This window comes from Thermoascus crustaceus, assembly GCF_041956765.1.
Source record: "Thermoascus crustaceus strain CBS 181.67 unplaced genomic scaffold VTN00scaffold_6, whole genome shotgun sequence".
Lineage (NCBI taxonomy): Eukaryota > Fungi > Ascomycota > Eurotiomycetes > Eurotiales > Thermoascaceae > Thermoascus > Thermoascus crustaceus.
This window is the reverse complement of record NW_027192532.1, coordinates 2085582-2100331: the sequence shown is the minus strand read 5'-3', so window position 1 is coordinate 2100331 and position 14750 is coordinate 2085582. Positions and strand designations below refer to the sequence as shown.

Genomic DNA, 14750 nt, shown 5'->3' with positions numbered 1-14750 from the left:
AGTGGGGATGCCGGGCCAGAGTCGCTCCCCGATCGGTGGCGCTTCGCGGCCTGACGCTGCCTGAGGCTCGCCACCTGCTCCACCGCCTACTCCAGCCAATCGAAGCGCGCGACAGCCCACCGCCTCCCTTTCGGTCCGTTTCTGCCGGCGAAAAAAAGGCTGCGTCCGTCGAGGCTCGCGAGAGCTTTGGAAGCGTCGCGCAGTTTCACCACCACCACCACGCCCTCCTCCATCGTCTCTATACCCTTTTTCCTCTGTGGCATTGTCACGGAACCTGCCAAGAAGGGAAGGTGGTGACATGGGAGTGACTTGTTGATATCCTTCTTCTCTTTAACGATTCGATCTCCCTTTGCCTACTAGCCGCTTTCAACTCAGGCGGCTTTCTTCGTGGTCCTCGTAATAATGCTGCATGAGGACCTCGTTCCTTTCGAAGAAAGCAGCGTCATCAGGAGACACTATTCGTATTCTGTCCGACTTTCCAATTCCTGAAGCGCTTCCGACGTACACCGCGGGGAATCATGTCTTCCAAGAGCCTCAAAATCGTCACGGCGACCAAGCTATTCGTTGTGCGGTACAATCCGCATCAGGTCCCTAGTCCGGTGGCCGTGATGTACATGAACTCTCCCTCTAATCCGATTGCCCCCAAGATCCGGCATATGTACGCCAACCGCGACCGGAATACACTGTGGTGGAAGGCGACGGTGAACCAACTGAACTATAAAAAGGTCGTGCGATCATGGTGCCGCCGGCGAGTCCGTGCTGCCTTCCAGCAGGCTCTCCGGGAGCGTGGTTTCGACGAGGAGGGTCGAAAGATTGCGCAAGAAGCCGACGGGACACCAAAAGTGGAACCTGGCCTGAAGGGAACCGCAGAGATTATCGTGCTGGAGCCGACAATTAAGGCAGAGAATGCTGATCTCCAGAAGGAGATGAACTTGGTGGTCGACCTGCTATTAAAGAGGATGCGCGACCCTTCCTGGCTCAAGAAGATGTTTGGACCTAAGGGCCAGGGAGATCAGGATCGTCAACACAAGCCGTCTAAGAAATCTCCTAATAATAGAAATACATCGCAGCCGTGAAGCCTACAGCATCTCTTTGGTACAGAGCACGATTGTAGAGAAGACTGTGTAGAATAATGTCCTGGCAGTAGTCTTTCCCACCGGTTCTGTAGAGATATGCATGCAAGTGCTGTCGTGTGCCTTAGGACATGCAGCTCTCCCATGGGTCTTGCTGTGACACGCGGTGGCTCCGCTTGGCGCTTCGCGGCCCTTGTCGATCTGGCCAAAGAGCACGACGGCCAGCGCCGCCCTCCACACCTCTCCTCGACTGCTCTCCCAGCTCTCAATGTTCTCTTCATGATCTGACTGTCTGTTCTTTTCTTTCTTTCCTGTCGCCTGCAAGATGCTGGTCTCCCTGACTGTTGGCAAGGTCGACGCTGGCGTCGCGGTCTTGTTGACCCAGGACAACCGCCTCGTAAGCTCCCCCCCTTTCTGCTAACTGGTGCCGCACAGCCGCCTACTGCCTCGATATCTTGCCTCTCCAGTTACTATTGGACTTAGTGCGCATAGAGCTTGCGCTGTTTTCCTGGACTGGAATGGGCTTCATGCTACAACAAGCTCTGTACAGCACTGTGCACCGCGATGCTAACGGTTTGCGATCCCGCAGATTGAATTCCCCTCCGTCCTCCTCCCTAACAACATCGCCTCGGGCAGCATTGTCGACATCACCGTGTCGCGCAACCATGCCGCGGAAGCTGCCAGTGTAGCGTCCTTCCAGAGCCTCCAGAAGCGCATCCTTAATACCTATGGCATCCACACGCCTACTCCGCCGGTGCTTCGTCTCCGAAATGCAACCCAGACGTCGCTGGTCCTCGAGTGGGATCCGATCAACCTGGCGACCGCGTCCCTCAAATCTCTCTCCCTCTACCGTAATGGCTCGAAAGCAGGCTCGATACCTCGGCCCCTGGAGATGCTGAGCACGAAGATCAGCGGTCTTGCCATCCACACAGAATACACTTTCCACCTGGTCCTGCGCACATCCGCCGGGACGTATACGTCTGAGAAGCTCGTATGCCGTACCCACAAGATGACGGATTTGTCCGGTATTACAGTTACGCCAGGAATCCTGCCTCCGCAGCAGAAAGAGAAGCTCGCGGCCACCCTGGACCGAATCGGCGGCAAGCTCATCGACACCGTTCGCATCGACACGACACACTTTGTGTGCACGGAGGGCAGAGGTCCCCTGTGGGAGAAGGCCGTCGAGATGAATATTCCTGTGGTGCGACCCGAGTGGGTAGAGGCGTGCGAGGCTGAGGGCACGATCGTGAGCGTACGGGGCTACTATCTGAATGCGGACCCCAAGGCCAGGCAGATCGGGCATGGGCCGGGAGCGCAGCACCACCAGCCAAGTCAGTCCACCGCCTCCGCGGCCATCACCTCTCCAACGGAGAGAGAGTCGAACAGGAGGCAGTCCCAGCCACCGCAAGAGTCGGCAGGTGAACCCCCCGCAACGCCATTCCCTGGTGCGGTGACGAGCACTGCCAACGGTCACAAGTCGGATAAAGATGGAGAGGACGATACCCCTCCTCCTCCCCCTCCGAAGGATGTACCCTCGAAGGATGTGCCCCCGAAGGATGTGCCCCCGAAGGATGTGCCCCCGAAGGATGTGCCCCCGAAGGACGTACCCCCGAAGAGTGAACCCCTGAAGGACGATGCTACTGCGGAGAGTGAGCAAGCTGCCGATGGCAATACCAACGGCAAGCCTGAAGAAGAGAAACAAGCGGAGGAAGAAGAGCAGAAGGAAGAGCCGAATGGGGAACCTCAGGGCGAGCCAGAACAACCCGCAGAAATTATACCCCAGGATGAAAAGGGCAAGGACAAAGAGAACGGCGCCCCTGAGCCTGAGGAGCAAGCAACGAATGGAGAAGATACGGCCAGCAAAGGACAACAAAAGAAGAAGAACAAAGGAAAGAAGGGGAAGGGTAAGGGAGCTGATGGCGAAGGGGAGCTCTCCGAGGTCCCTCTGTAGCGGTAGAGGATCAGTATCCCATTCTTATGCCATTACGCCAACCTTTGTATGATTTTGGAGTCTCTTTCTTTCAGCCGTTGAGAAGGATGGATGGACGGATCTGCTTCGAGAGCAACAGCGACGGCGTCCGGACCGCTTCTTCAGTTCACTTTACGTCACGGGCTTTGTAGATTCTACCGAGTTACATGTGTTACACCCAATTTTTCCATTCGTGTATAATGAGATGATTCAATTCAGACTTTTTTGCCATTATGGCTACCTAGATCTTGATTCACAGGTCCCACGAGTCATGTATCCAGTATCCATTGCTAAGCGCTTACACAGGTGTCTATCCAGCTAGGTTAGAGCTGTTCCTGCTATATAGGTCTGCATTTGGTCAGAGGCAGTCAGACACATTCAAAGGATATCCAGATTAAGCCAAAAGGTGTTGTGAGTTACTGCATCTACAGTGGGCAACTATATCTTTCAGCATTCCCTCCCCTCTGTCCAAGCCACTTAGCTTGTCACTTTTGCTATATTTTGATCTGGACTGGCTTTGTCTAGGGCCTGTGACCTATCATAGTGTCCAGGTACCCTCCAGTGGCTTCAAAGTCATGTAGTTATAGAATAACAATCTGCCAAGCCGCTACTTTGCAGAGGGGCGGGGGAGGTGCAAAAAGATATGGTCGCCTACTGTAGTGGTGGGAGGTCAGGTCAATTCATTACTTGACTTCTCTCAACCCAACACAATGTCCCGACATAGCACATAAAAATGCCCAAATGATCATATTGATTCTGGCCTGTCCTTCAAATTGGTTCTATTTCTCAGTTGTTCTTTGCTTTGTGTCAACACCCGTGTCTTGCTATTTCTCCATCGCTCAACGGAAGCGAAGGTCCTTGATCTTGCATAATATGTTTGCCAATTGTTCCGCCTAACTTGCGCTTGATAATGGGCGTTCTCTTAGTATAGCATGAAGATCCAGACCCTTGGTCGAATCCTCAGCTTGGCTCCAGGATTGCGACCCTTTGTCCAGGACCTCTCTCCCTACTCACCCGTTTTTGAATCTATAAATGAATAGTTCCCTCGGTATTGCAGCGATCTCCAGCCTTTCTCCTTCTTTGAGAATAAACCAACGAACTATATTATTGGGCGGAGTCTTACTGTTGAGAAACATTGCGCAGTAATGAACTATGTGAACGGACGGAAGATGTACCTCAACGCCTCAACGCAAACCATCAAGATGTCGCACGCTTCTCGTCTCCGAATGAGTCGTCCTATATCTCCCCTCGAAACGCTCTAGCCACATACATAGAAGGAAAAAGAGGGTTGAAAAGTGCTACAAGACAGCTGGCAGGACACCATCAATTGAAGCATTAAACAAGTTTCTTGGAGTTTAAGACGCGCCAAAGGATGATGTTATGACTCGGGATGCTATCCGGTTGCCAGGTTCGTGCGAATGGCTCGCACAGAAAGACTGTTTCCAAGCCTGGCAAGACGCTTCCTGCCCCAGAGTTCTTTGGCTGCGAGGTCGGCCTGGCGTAGGTAAGACAGTTTTGTCGAGCTATGTTATAAATCGTATGCGAAACCTCGGTCGGGTTTGTTGCCTCTTCTTCTTTAGCGATAGGGACAAAAACAATGGTACAATAAACTCATTTCTCAAGGCGATGGCATGGCAAATGGCCATGATGCACCACGGGATTTTGTCCACAATACTGGAAATTGCGGCGAATTGGCAGGATATAGCTACAAACCAGGTCGATCACAACCCCGTCTGGCGGCGACTATATTTGCGCGGTATACTCAACGTCCGTCTGAATAAGCCGCAGGACTGGGTCATTGACTCGCTGGACGAGTGCAAAGGAGCTTCTGAACTTGTGGCTTTTCTGACCAGGGCTCAAGAGTATTGGCCTTTGTGCCTGCTTGTGACCTCAAGAGTTCCGATCAACACGTACATGGGTACTACGAATCCGACTATTGATATTGTGTCGGAAACAATCCTGGAAGAGGATACAAACCAAGATATCGCGCTATTCTTGAAGGCAAACCTTGATTCGCTGCCGTCACCGACCTCGCTTGGACGCAAGGCAATGGCGGAAGAAATTCTCCAGGCTTCCAACGGCTGTTTCTTGTGGGTTCATCTGGTCCTCAAGGAGCTAAGGCAAGTCAATACCTCTGCTGAGATTAAAAAGTCCTTTCCAGCAATCTGGAAACAATGTATGGACTCTATAGCAAGATTCTCACCGACATGGCAAATGCGAGATTCGGGAAAAAAAAGTGACCTCCACATATCTGACTTGCCCGAATTGGTGTTGTTGTTCGAACTCTTCTTTCCCCTTTGACGCCTTGACTAGGTTCATCCTGGAAGTATCATTGCCTCTGGCCCGTGTCTCGTCATACGTCAGGAATTGGACGACATCATCGAAAATATGAACGTCCTTTTTGTATCGAAATCGTAAAGATTTAGGGAAGATGAAACCTGTGGCATAAGGTCAAAAGATTAGTCTAAGCTTTTGGAGCATCCTGGGGGTGGCTGTCAAAAAAGAGATTCACCTATAAATTTCAGCTCAAATTTGCCATTATTTGATTCCTTCTCCATCAATTTCATAGTCTTTGGTATAGGCGTTTAGATTAATTTAGACGAGTCTGTTAGTTCCGAGCTTCCCATTCCTTCAAATATTTCTTCATAGTTCCTGACCTGGGCGAATAATTCAGAGTCGAAAGGATGGTCTTCTAGTGTGCGCTCGAAGCAGGGTATAAAATGGGGGATAAGACCAATGGAAAATGGGAGGGCTTTGAGCTGGGAGCATCAGAAACTGTATCCTTGACAACTATATCTGGTTAAGAAGGAAAGATACCTAACCCAGCAAGGGATCTGAGTGGCCTCTTATAGACAGTTTGCTTTGCTTGACGGACGGCTCTAGATTCTTTGTTTTTTCCCCTGTTGTTCGCTCCTGACGCTGCCGCATGGTCAGAATCCAGATAGCAAACGGGGTAAGCCTGGCAGGGTGCACGCATAGAGCTAGATCAGTTCTGTGCAGAAGCTGGGCATGAGCTCGGCATTATATGTATAATGGTGCTTTGATGGCTTTTTCAGGCTGCAAGGCTGCACGCGTAATTGATTGTTGATGGTTTGGAGTCTAATGCATATTTGCGCGTATGGTGTCACGATTTTTCTGTCTGTTGCATATAGAAATGTCCAGCTGGAAATTATCTATTGCCCACTCAGACTCACTCGTAGATGTTCTATTTGTTAGTACTTATTCGATATACTATGTCCCGAAACTTTATCGCGCTCGTCGCTTTCTGGGATGTATATCAAATATCTGGTGAGAGTTGAAAGGTCGAATATTAGTCATTACTGGATGTATAGTTTGATATTTCCCAATACAGTATTGGTTAAGTGTACAAGGCCTCGTAAGGGTGATAATTCTCGTCACAATGATTTTTGCTGCTTTCTACTTCTTGTGTTTACCTCGACGTCGACAAAACTGCATGTAGCAAAGAAGGAAAGAAGCTACTACAACATATGCATAAACAGTACATTGAGCAGAAGAAAATAACAAAAAGCTCACCCCCAGGCCCATCTAAGGCGGGCCCTAGGGCTACGGAAACCCCTACCTATGCTTTTGGCGGGTAGGGATTTTACTTTCTTATCTCAAGCCGGCAACCCTCATCGGATGTTAGCAGGTAGGGATAAATATCTCACCCGCCGCACCTCAGGCGAGGCGAGAATCGAACCCGGGGCCTTGAGTGACCAAGGGGCAGTAGGGAAGGGAGAGGGGAGGGGCAAGGTCACTCAGCCCAGTGGAGTTTATAATGACTAGGCCATCCCCGGGTTCTTGTTGTCAGTCAAGGGAGAAAGTAACATATAACCCAGGAACGGGAGGGCGCCTGGTTTCCTACGGAGAGAGGGAGAGGAGCGAACAGAGGGGAGGGAGCCCGTAAGATATGAGGAACTTCGACGACTGTACGTATTTAGATGTTGAATTTAAGACGTACATACATGCCTATCTACATTCTGTAGCTAGAAGGACATTATTGACTTCTTTCTCAGGAGTCTGTGCTATATTATCCAACTGTCCAATTTTTATCATCACCAAGAGGCCATTGTCGAGCGAGCTTATAGCCATGTGGGATGTGGGAGCAGGTTGATGCGTTGGAGATTGATTCTAGCGAAACCCCAGGCCAGTCAGTTCAGTTGGATTTCTGGAATTTCGTCAAGTATACTGTTCGTTGTTTTCCATCTCAGCTAACACCATTTAAGATCTTGCAACGTGGCGCGATTGAACAACTTTCAGTATAATCACGCTTATCTGCTGATCTACTTTCGTGTGCAGTTCAAAACTACAACTACCACTGCTATACAGCGTAGGTTGGAGTTATAAATGGAATATTTATTCTGTCCTGGGGTATAGGGTTTAGAGGACTTGTTTCCAGAAGCTGCTGATAGACAGCTGTCTGTATATGGGGGTTCATATCTTCCAGGACTTTTTAGATAGACTTGTAAAGAAATGGGGTTTCCTTGTGAAGAATGTTGCGTAAATTGTAAATCCAGAATTAATGCCATGCAGGATGAGGTCCTTTAATGATCTAAGGCCGTCACGTTCAACAAAGTGTCATGATTATACCTCAGAGGATACAGACATATTAGCATAGAAATACTTTGGAAGGCTAAAGGCAATCGAGTATATAATAGATAAGCAATGACCATGTAGACGCCGAAATATATATACGAGGGAATTTTGAACCCCTACTTCTTTTACAGTCAAACATCCTCGTTGCAAAAGGAAGTTATGACGTGGTAGGGTCTTGAATATGGTCTCGTGTAGGAGTCGTGGTCCAAGGATCCTTCACGCACCAAGACCGCTTCATTCCACGTTCTCCTAACCAGAATATGAAGATCATAATGCCAATGACGCAGTGTCTGTTAGGTGGTAACTGTGATTGAAGGGCCACCGCCATCTCTTACAAACGCCAGTTCCCGTGCCAGATTCGACAGTGGCCGCGCAGAATGTCTGCCCCGCGGGGATCTCCAAATCTAGCTAGCTGGGAAAATCGAATTCAACATAACGTCGTACTACTGGCTCTAGATCGGATATCTCTGGAGTCGATGATGTGAGACTGGAATTCTCCCTGACGTATGGGGTAATGACCGTCCGCGACACAAGTACTGTACACCGCAGGTAACCGAGAAGATAGGAAGGCTATATAGACAAGTGCCACCCTCCACGAGATCTCGATGGCAGGATACTCACTGTCATCCTCGGATATCGTTGACGTTCTGTTTCTCCTGGTTGCGAGGGGATCCAGCGGCTTCCTCCGCTTGTTGTCGGCTATTCTCGGTCTCTGTTCGACGACGACGTCGAGGCGCTACGATGTTTGTCCAACCTCTGCTTGCGCAACTCGCCTTCGGGCAGGTGGTTGTGGGGGTGTTATTGATCCTTGTCTTACTCGTATGCATTCTCTTACCGCTTGTTTGTCCATTGGAGGGTGGTGAATGAAAGCTTCGCGGATTTGATAGGGTTACTGACATTCGTAGACATTCGGATACTGTCTATACAATAGGTTCTTCCATCCTCTCCACCATATACGCGGTCCATTCCTCGCTACGGTTACGCCCTGGGTGCAACTATACCACGGGTTGAAAGGTGACCGTCACGTCTGGCTTCATTCTCTCCACCAGCAGTACGGCTCCCATGTCCGCGTCGCTCCCAACTTTGTCTCCGTCAACTCGGTTCAGGGATTGCATGACATCTACGGACATGGAAAGAGGCTGAAGAAGGCCGACTTCTACAACGCCTTCCCGGCCATCAAAGGGGTCTACAACACCCACAATGTGATCGACAAGATCGTTCACGGCCGGAAGAGACGCGTGCTAAGCCAAGCGTTCTCAGACCATGCCCTCAAGGGCATGGAGGATGTCATGCTCCTCCACATTCGCCAGTTCTGCGCCATCATGGCCGGAGAGCAATTTGACGACAGCGGAATGACACTTGATGATCAAGAAAAATCGCCTGTCGTTCGGAACATGGCTGACTGGTTTGGCTACCTGACGTACGATGTCATGGGTGAATTGTGCTTTGGGAAGAGCTTTGATATGCTGCTTAAGAGTGGGAAGAGGAAGATGATCTCGTTGGTCGATAGAGCTGCTTACCGGCATTATGTGGTATGCTTTCTATTACTTCAACACTCTAACTACGTATTCAGGAGAGACACTGATGGGATTACGGTTAGTGCGGACTGTGGATGCCTCTCGATCGCTGGCATTTAGACCAGATTTTCATCCGGAAGCTGACGAATGACCGATGGAATTTCATCATGAACTCACGTGTCGAAGCAACCCAGCGAGCGAAAGAGCGAATACGAGCTGGTCATGAAGCAAAGAAGGATTTCTTCCACTATCTTCTCAACGCAAAGGACCCCGATACTGGCAAAGGCTTGGCAACTCAGGAACTCTGGGGAGAGGCCAACGTGCTGATGATCGCGGGAAGTGATACCACTTCGACGTCTCTCGCGGCCACCATCTTCTATCTCGTCCGCAACCCAGGCGTCATGGAGACGTTGAAAAAGGAAGTCCGGGACAGCTTTGATGATGTCGAGGAGATTGTTAGTGGGACACGCCTAAACGAGCTTGTCTACCTTAAGGCGTGCATCGACGAAGCCATGCGTCTCGTACCAGCAGTTCCGGGTGCGATACCCCGTGAAGTCATGGACGGAGGCGTGGAGGTCGATGGAGTCTTCCTGCCAGATGGAGCAAACTGCGGGACCCCAGCTTACTCTATCCACAGGCACCCAGCCTACTACCGTGAGCCGTTGTCATACCTTCCGGAACGGTGGATTGAGGGAGCTACATGCCAGACAGCGCGAGGCTCGTGGACGTCTACCAAGGAAGAAGTCGAGATCGCACGGAGAGCGTTCTGCCCCTTTAGCATCGGTCCGAGAGGGTGCATTGGAAAGAGTATGGCGCTGATGGAATTGAGGTTAACGATTGCACGAATGTTGTTTCTGTTTGATATCGAGCAGGCAGACCGGACGGGAGAGGATGAAGGTGGGCATCTTGCGTTGCTCGACCATTTCGTCAGTCTGAAGGATGGCCCGAATGTTGTCATTCGGAAGAGGACTCTTTCCTAAATTGTGTGGATATTTTTCAAATACGACTCTTCTATATTTTCATGTATGGCCTCGGAGACTGTGTTTGCATCATATTTCTTCCTTCATTCGGTGTAAGGTCTGTGGTTGATAGGATGAGTCTATTTCGTGTCATGGCGTATAAATATCTGAGCTCAGTTTAAATATCGTTGCTGACCAATTCTGAATTTTCGATGGCTATGTTGGGATAGGGATGTGTTAAATTTAGTATATCGCTTTATGCGCTGGCCATCAGTAAACTTTCCTCTGCAGGAACCCCACACAGCGGACCACTAACAAACGATCTATCGATTTGTTATTCTGTCTGCACATTAAACCAACGTAGGACACAATCAGAGTAGACCGCTGAGGCCGCGTGCTGTTCCTGTGTCGATTGACATTCCTCGTATTGCGGCCGCCTCCTTTATTCCGCCGATGCAGATCACCGAGTGGCCACGTCCACCTAAAACGCGTCAAGGACCGCGCCGCCCCTTTCTTTGCCTGCAGTGACAGACAGAGTGGGCGCAACCATGTCTAGCTAGTGAATACATGAAATCTGATATTATTCTATTTCCCAATACGCTCGGAATGTTGTCCACGCTCGGTTAACAGTCCATCTGTGGCTGCGACCATGAGAAGGTTGTCGCCGCTGACGACCACCTTCATCCAGTCGACCATTCTCAATGCCATCGCCAACGTCCTGGCCCAGCTAATCGACCAGCGCAAGCACGATGTATGTAGCTAAGACTCCTTTTCTTTTGCTTAAAGAAATTTGTTTTTATACTCCCTTGTCAGTGGAGCATATACATAGCATACTGTACCTCCTTCATACATACATCATACCCCCCATTATCAACCCCGCAATTTTCGCTCATGCACTGACCAGATGACCTAGAAACCCTTCACTCTCAACGTCGTCGCCCTCATCCAGTTTGTCATCTACGGCATCATCATCGTCCCCCCAAACTTCGAATGGCAGAAGTTCATCGAGGCGCGGTACCCGGGCTTTCCCACCCGCGGATCCACCGCCCCCAGTCCTCCTCCTCATCCCCCCGATGATGATGATCTGCTTCCCCGGAAGGAGAAGCCTGCGCGCGCGGCGGCACAACCGTCGGGCATGCGCAACTTTGTGATCAAGTGGCTTCTCGACCAGACGGTCGGGTCCGTCATGAATATTATTCTATTTATCGTGATTATCAATTTCTTGAAGGGCGCCAGCTTGGCTGGGGTTTGGGATGCTATTGGCAAGGTAGGAACTCTCCTCACCATATACTAGACATCCTGACATCCTTCCATAATAAAAACTGTCACACGGATCGATCTGACCAAATCAGGACTTCTGCCCCATCATGATCGCCCGCCTCAAGTACCGCCCCGTCGTGTCGACCCTGATGTACACCTTGATCCCTGTTGACCGGAGGGTGGTCTTTGGCAGCGCGTGCGGCGTGATATGGGGGATCTATCTGAGTCTGTACGCGGCTGTCTAGATGGTAGTTTGCGACCCGTTTCCATTCTTTTTAAACCTTTTCTTTTTTCTTTTTCTTTTGTTCTTTTCAACCGTGTCGCGAATCTTTTCCTCCTTTCTTTATTTCCTAGGTTTAAATTTCTTTCGGTATTGTGTTGTGTTAGGCATAGGATTTTTTCTTTTCCATAAAAGTTAGATTAGACGGACTCCCATGTGTGGTCCTTGATTTGATACGTTGAACTTTATTTAGCTTTGGTTGCGGTGGTGGATGGGGAAAAATATACATTATTAGGTAACCAGGTGGCGCAACTGAATGACATATTGCTCAACTGTATGCCTGGAGACATTCAGTCATTCTATGCGCAGGATGACGCGGATCTTAGTGATACATGCAACGGCTGTCAGGAGCTGACAGTTGAATTTCCTCCGCTATAAATTGGATGCATGGAACTGGTCGGCGAGACGGTACTTTCCCATAGAGCGAATTTTCCAAGGACTTGCAAGCGAGTATAAGCAGCTATAACAGCGCAAAACGCAAAAGTATCCCAGAACAAGCGCTTAACCTTTCCGGGGCTGGCAAACCATACAACGGTCCTCGCCATGTCAAGAACAATATTGTCGAGGTTTCCTGCCCTTACAACAGTATAATCGAGGACAATACCACGCGTCTAGGAAGGGACTTCAATATCAAATTGGGCATGCATGGCTATTTTGCTATCCAGCGAGGTGCGAAAAGTGTACAGCTTTAGTCCAGCAAAGGAAAATGCTTAAACGCTTAAAACTTCTGGCAGATGAAGATACGCCTTTGACATGCTCTTCCGACGCTTGTCTGCTGCCAAGGTGGCAAGATGCAGTACTTTGTCGCCCGCATCTGCTGAAAGCTTTTTACGCTGAAAGAAAGGGTTTGGTGAAGCCGAGCAATACTATGGAAGTGCAGAAGTATATTCGGTCCCACCAATTCGAGCCCACATCAAGGTTCAAGGCCACACTAGACATACTTGATAGGGTGGACCCTGAAGGTCGAAAGGCATGGTGTATCGACCTTGAGTTTTCGACGCGCAAAAAAAGATCGTGTATGAGATAGCAATTGTGGAGTATCACACAGGTGCTGTTGTCCTTGATACGCTTGTAAAGCAGGAAAAAGAGGTGATATATAAAGCAGGAAAGCGGCCACGGGCGTTGGATGGTGAAGATTCCGTCGAGGACCATGATCAGAGGCTGATTGAACTACTTCACCGTTGTCGAGCAGTCTACAATAGTGGTCGAAGAACAATGACCGAGTTTCTGGATGCCCACTCAATTGCCAGGGTCATCCGAGAAAGTCAGATCAAAAGCACAGATATCATCATGCTTGAGCATGGCTTCTTGTCAGCTGGACCTGAAGATGCTGAGGGGATTTCTCGAGTCCTATGGCTACTACGACCTACTGCCTCCGCTCAGTAACTGTATCCATCCAAACGATCCCAGAACCAGGGAAAACCTTCCGGTCGGCGTCAGCGCAGCGCTAGACGTCATCTTCCGGTTTTTTTTTCCCAACGATCCTCTTGTGCGACAAATCATCGCGCGTGTCCTGACGCTCTGATGTGCCGAAAGATTGTCAGGTTGATAAGAGAATTGATAAGCCACCAAAGGAAAGGAAGTTGGCAGAATATGAGCCAGAAATCATCAGACTGCTGCTTCAAGTAGGAAATGCCCTCATATTTGTGTTTCATAAGTCAAACTGTTTTTCGTCTTCAATCACTAGCCTGATATCTCCTCCTATATTCCTCCAACCTCTTTAAATCCTCCTCATCCCCTTTGCCCCTCAACACCGCAATCAGATCGTCCAACGTTACAATACTCGCCGTTGGCACGCCATACTCCCGTCTAATCTGACCCATAGCGCTCATTCTCGGCTCCCCGTCATCTATCCCCTCCTTTTCCCTCGGCCCGGGCATTTTTTCTAACCGATCTAGCGCAACTACAAACCCCACTACCTTTCCCCCCTCCTTGGCCACTAGGTTTATTGTCTCCCTCATAGCAGTGCCTGCTGTGATCACATCATCTATGACTAGTACGTTCTTCCCTTTTAACGATGCACCCACAATACCTCCGCCTTCACCATGGTCTTTGACTTCTTTGCGGTTGAAGCTGTAGGAGACGGACGACCAGGTTTGGGGGTCAAGGCGGTAGAGTTCGAGCAATGTTGAGCAAGCAAGGGAAATCCCTTTGTAAGCCGGGCTTCAAGTTTCCCAGTCAGCAATGTCTCTGAAACAAAGGGTAGGGAACTCTTACCCGAAGATGATGTCTGGTTTCGGGATGGAAGGATGGGAAGCAAGGAAGGAGATGATGGTGTGGGCGTAGGCGGTGGAGATGGCGGAGAGGAGGGGCGCGGTGTGGAAGGAGCTGGCGTTGAAGAAGTAGGGGGATTCTGTGAGGTTAGGAACGTCAGCAATCGTGTGTACAGATGTTGAAAATCAAGACCGGTGGAACTAGAGTACGTACGTCGGCCGGATTTGAGGGTGTAGGTACCGAAGGTAAGGACGTTGGCGGAGAGGCAGGATTGGAGGAACGCGGTTTTGTAGGCCGGTATAGTGGAAGTGGTAGGCTCGGTCGAAGCGGCCATTGTAGTAACCCAGGTTGAATTCTTAGATTGTAGCAAGAGTTTTAAGGAGGAGCAAAGCCGGTGTTTGAGTAATCAGTGGTAAAAGGTTGATTCTACAGTCGCGATGAAAAACTTTCGTTAGTATGGTCCCGCCCCCCCGCCTACCAATGCTGCTTTTACTGGGGCTGACCAGATCCCCGGATCCCATTACCGATTATATAAGCAAATCACATGACACCATGTCACATGACCTATATAGATTGTTGCTCACCACTAATGCAAGCTGCTTATGTGCTAACTGTAACGGCGGGCCTAGATCTTAGACCAGGAGCTCGTCAGGTTTATCTTGAAGACAAGAGATAGGAAGTCGATAGGCAAAATAGGCCGTAGTTACTAGCAATAAGGTACTAGGAGCTATTGCTATTTGAGTTGACCACGGGGTCCTAATCCCCATGGTTAAGGAGCATCTTTATATACATGTAGAATTCTGTCCCGAAATATCTATCCGTTTGCCTGATCGAATGATCATGTGCTCAGTGATCGTTATGACCAGTATGATCAATATGATC

At 49.7% G+C, this 14750-nt stretch overlaps 6 protein-coding genes across 6 annotated transcripts; 5 read left to right on the top strand and 1 right to left on the bottom strand.

The window, feature by feature from the left end:
* Positions 1-518: 518 nt before the first annotated feature.
* Positions 519-1076, top strand: VTN00DRAFT_9027 (uncharacterized protein; the record flags this gene model as incomplete). Its single annotated transcript, XM_069435942.1, has 1 exon — positions 519-1076. The coding sequence occupies one exon, from the start codon at positions 519-521 to the stop codon at positions 1074-1076; it is 558 nt and encodes a 185-aa protein (XP_069285837.1).
* Positions 1077-1398: 322 nt separating this feature from the next.
* Positions 1399-3024, top strand: VTN00DRAFT_9026 (uncharacterized protein; the record flags this gene model as incomplete). Its single annotated transcript, XM_069435941.1, has 2 exons — positions 1399-1470; positions 1663-3024. 2 exons carry the CDS (start codon positions 1399-1401, stop codon positions 3022-3024), a joined length of 1434 nt encoding a protein of 477 aa, XP_069285836.1.
* A 1644-nt stretch (positions 3025-4668) lies between these two features.
* On the top strand, positions 4669-5460 carry VTN00DRAFT_9025 (uncharacterized protein; the record flags this gene model as incomplete). The annotated part of the gene is made up of 3 exons (XM_069435940.1): positions 4669-5132; positions 5194-5218; positions 5356-5460. 3 exons carry the CDS (start codon positions 4669-4671, stop codon positions 5458-5460), a joined length of 594 nt encoding a protein of 197 aa, XP_069285835.1.
* A 2783-nt stretch (positions 5461-8243) lies between these two features.
* On the top strand, positions 8244-10135 carry VTN00DRAFT_9024 (uncharacterized protein; the record flags this gene model as incomplete). Its single annotated transcript, XM_069435939.1, has 3 exons — positions 8244-8381; positions 8544-9170; positions 9239-10135. 3 exons carry the CDS (start codon positions 8244-8246, stop codon positions 10133-10135), a joined length of 1662 nt encoding a protein of 553 aa, XP_069285834.1.
* Positions 10136-10763: 628 nt separating this feature from the next.
* Positions 10764-11619, top strand: VTN00DRAFT_9023 (uncharacterized protein; the record flags this gene model as incomplete). Its single annotated transcript, XM_069435938.1, has 3 exons — positions 10764-10865; positions 11028-11381; positions 11467-11619. The coding sequence occupies 3 exons, from the start codon at positions 10764-10766 to the stop codon at positions 11617-11619; spliced, it is 609 nt and encodes a 202-aa protein (XP_069285833.1).
* Positions 11620-13330: 1711 nt separating this feature from the next.
* Positions 13331-14202, bottom strand: VTN00DRAFT_9022 (uncharacterized protein; the record flags this gene model as incomplete). Its single annotated transcript, XM_069435937.1, has 3 exons — positions 13331-13817; positions 13872-14007; positions 14082-14202. 3 exons carry the CDS (start codon positions 14200-14202, stop codon positions 13331-13333), a joined length of 744 nt encoding a protein of 247 aa, XP_069285832.1.
* Between the last annotated feature and the right edge of the window lie 548 nt (positions 14203-14750).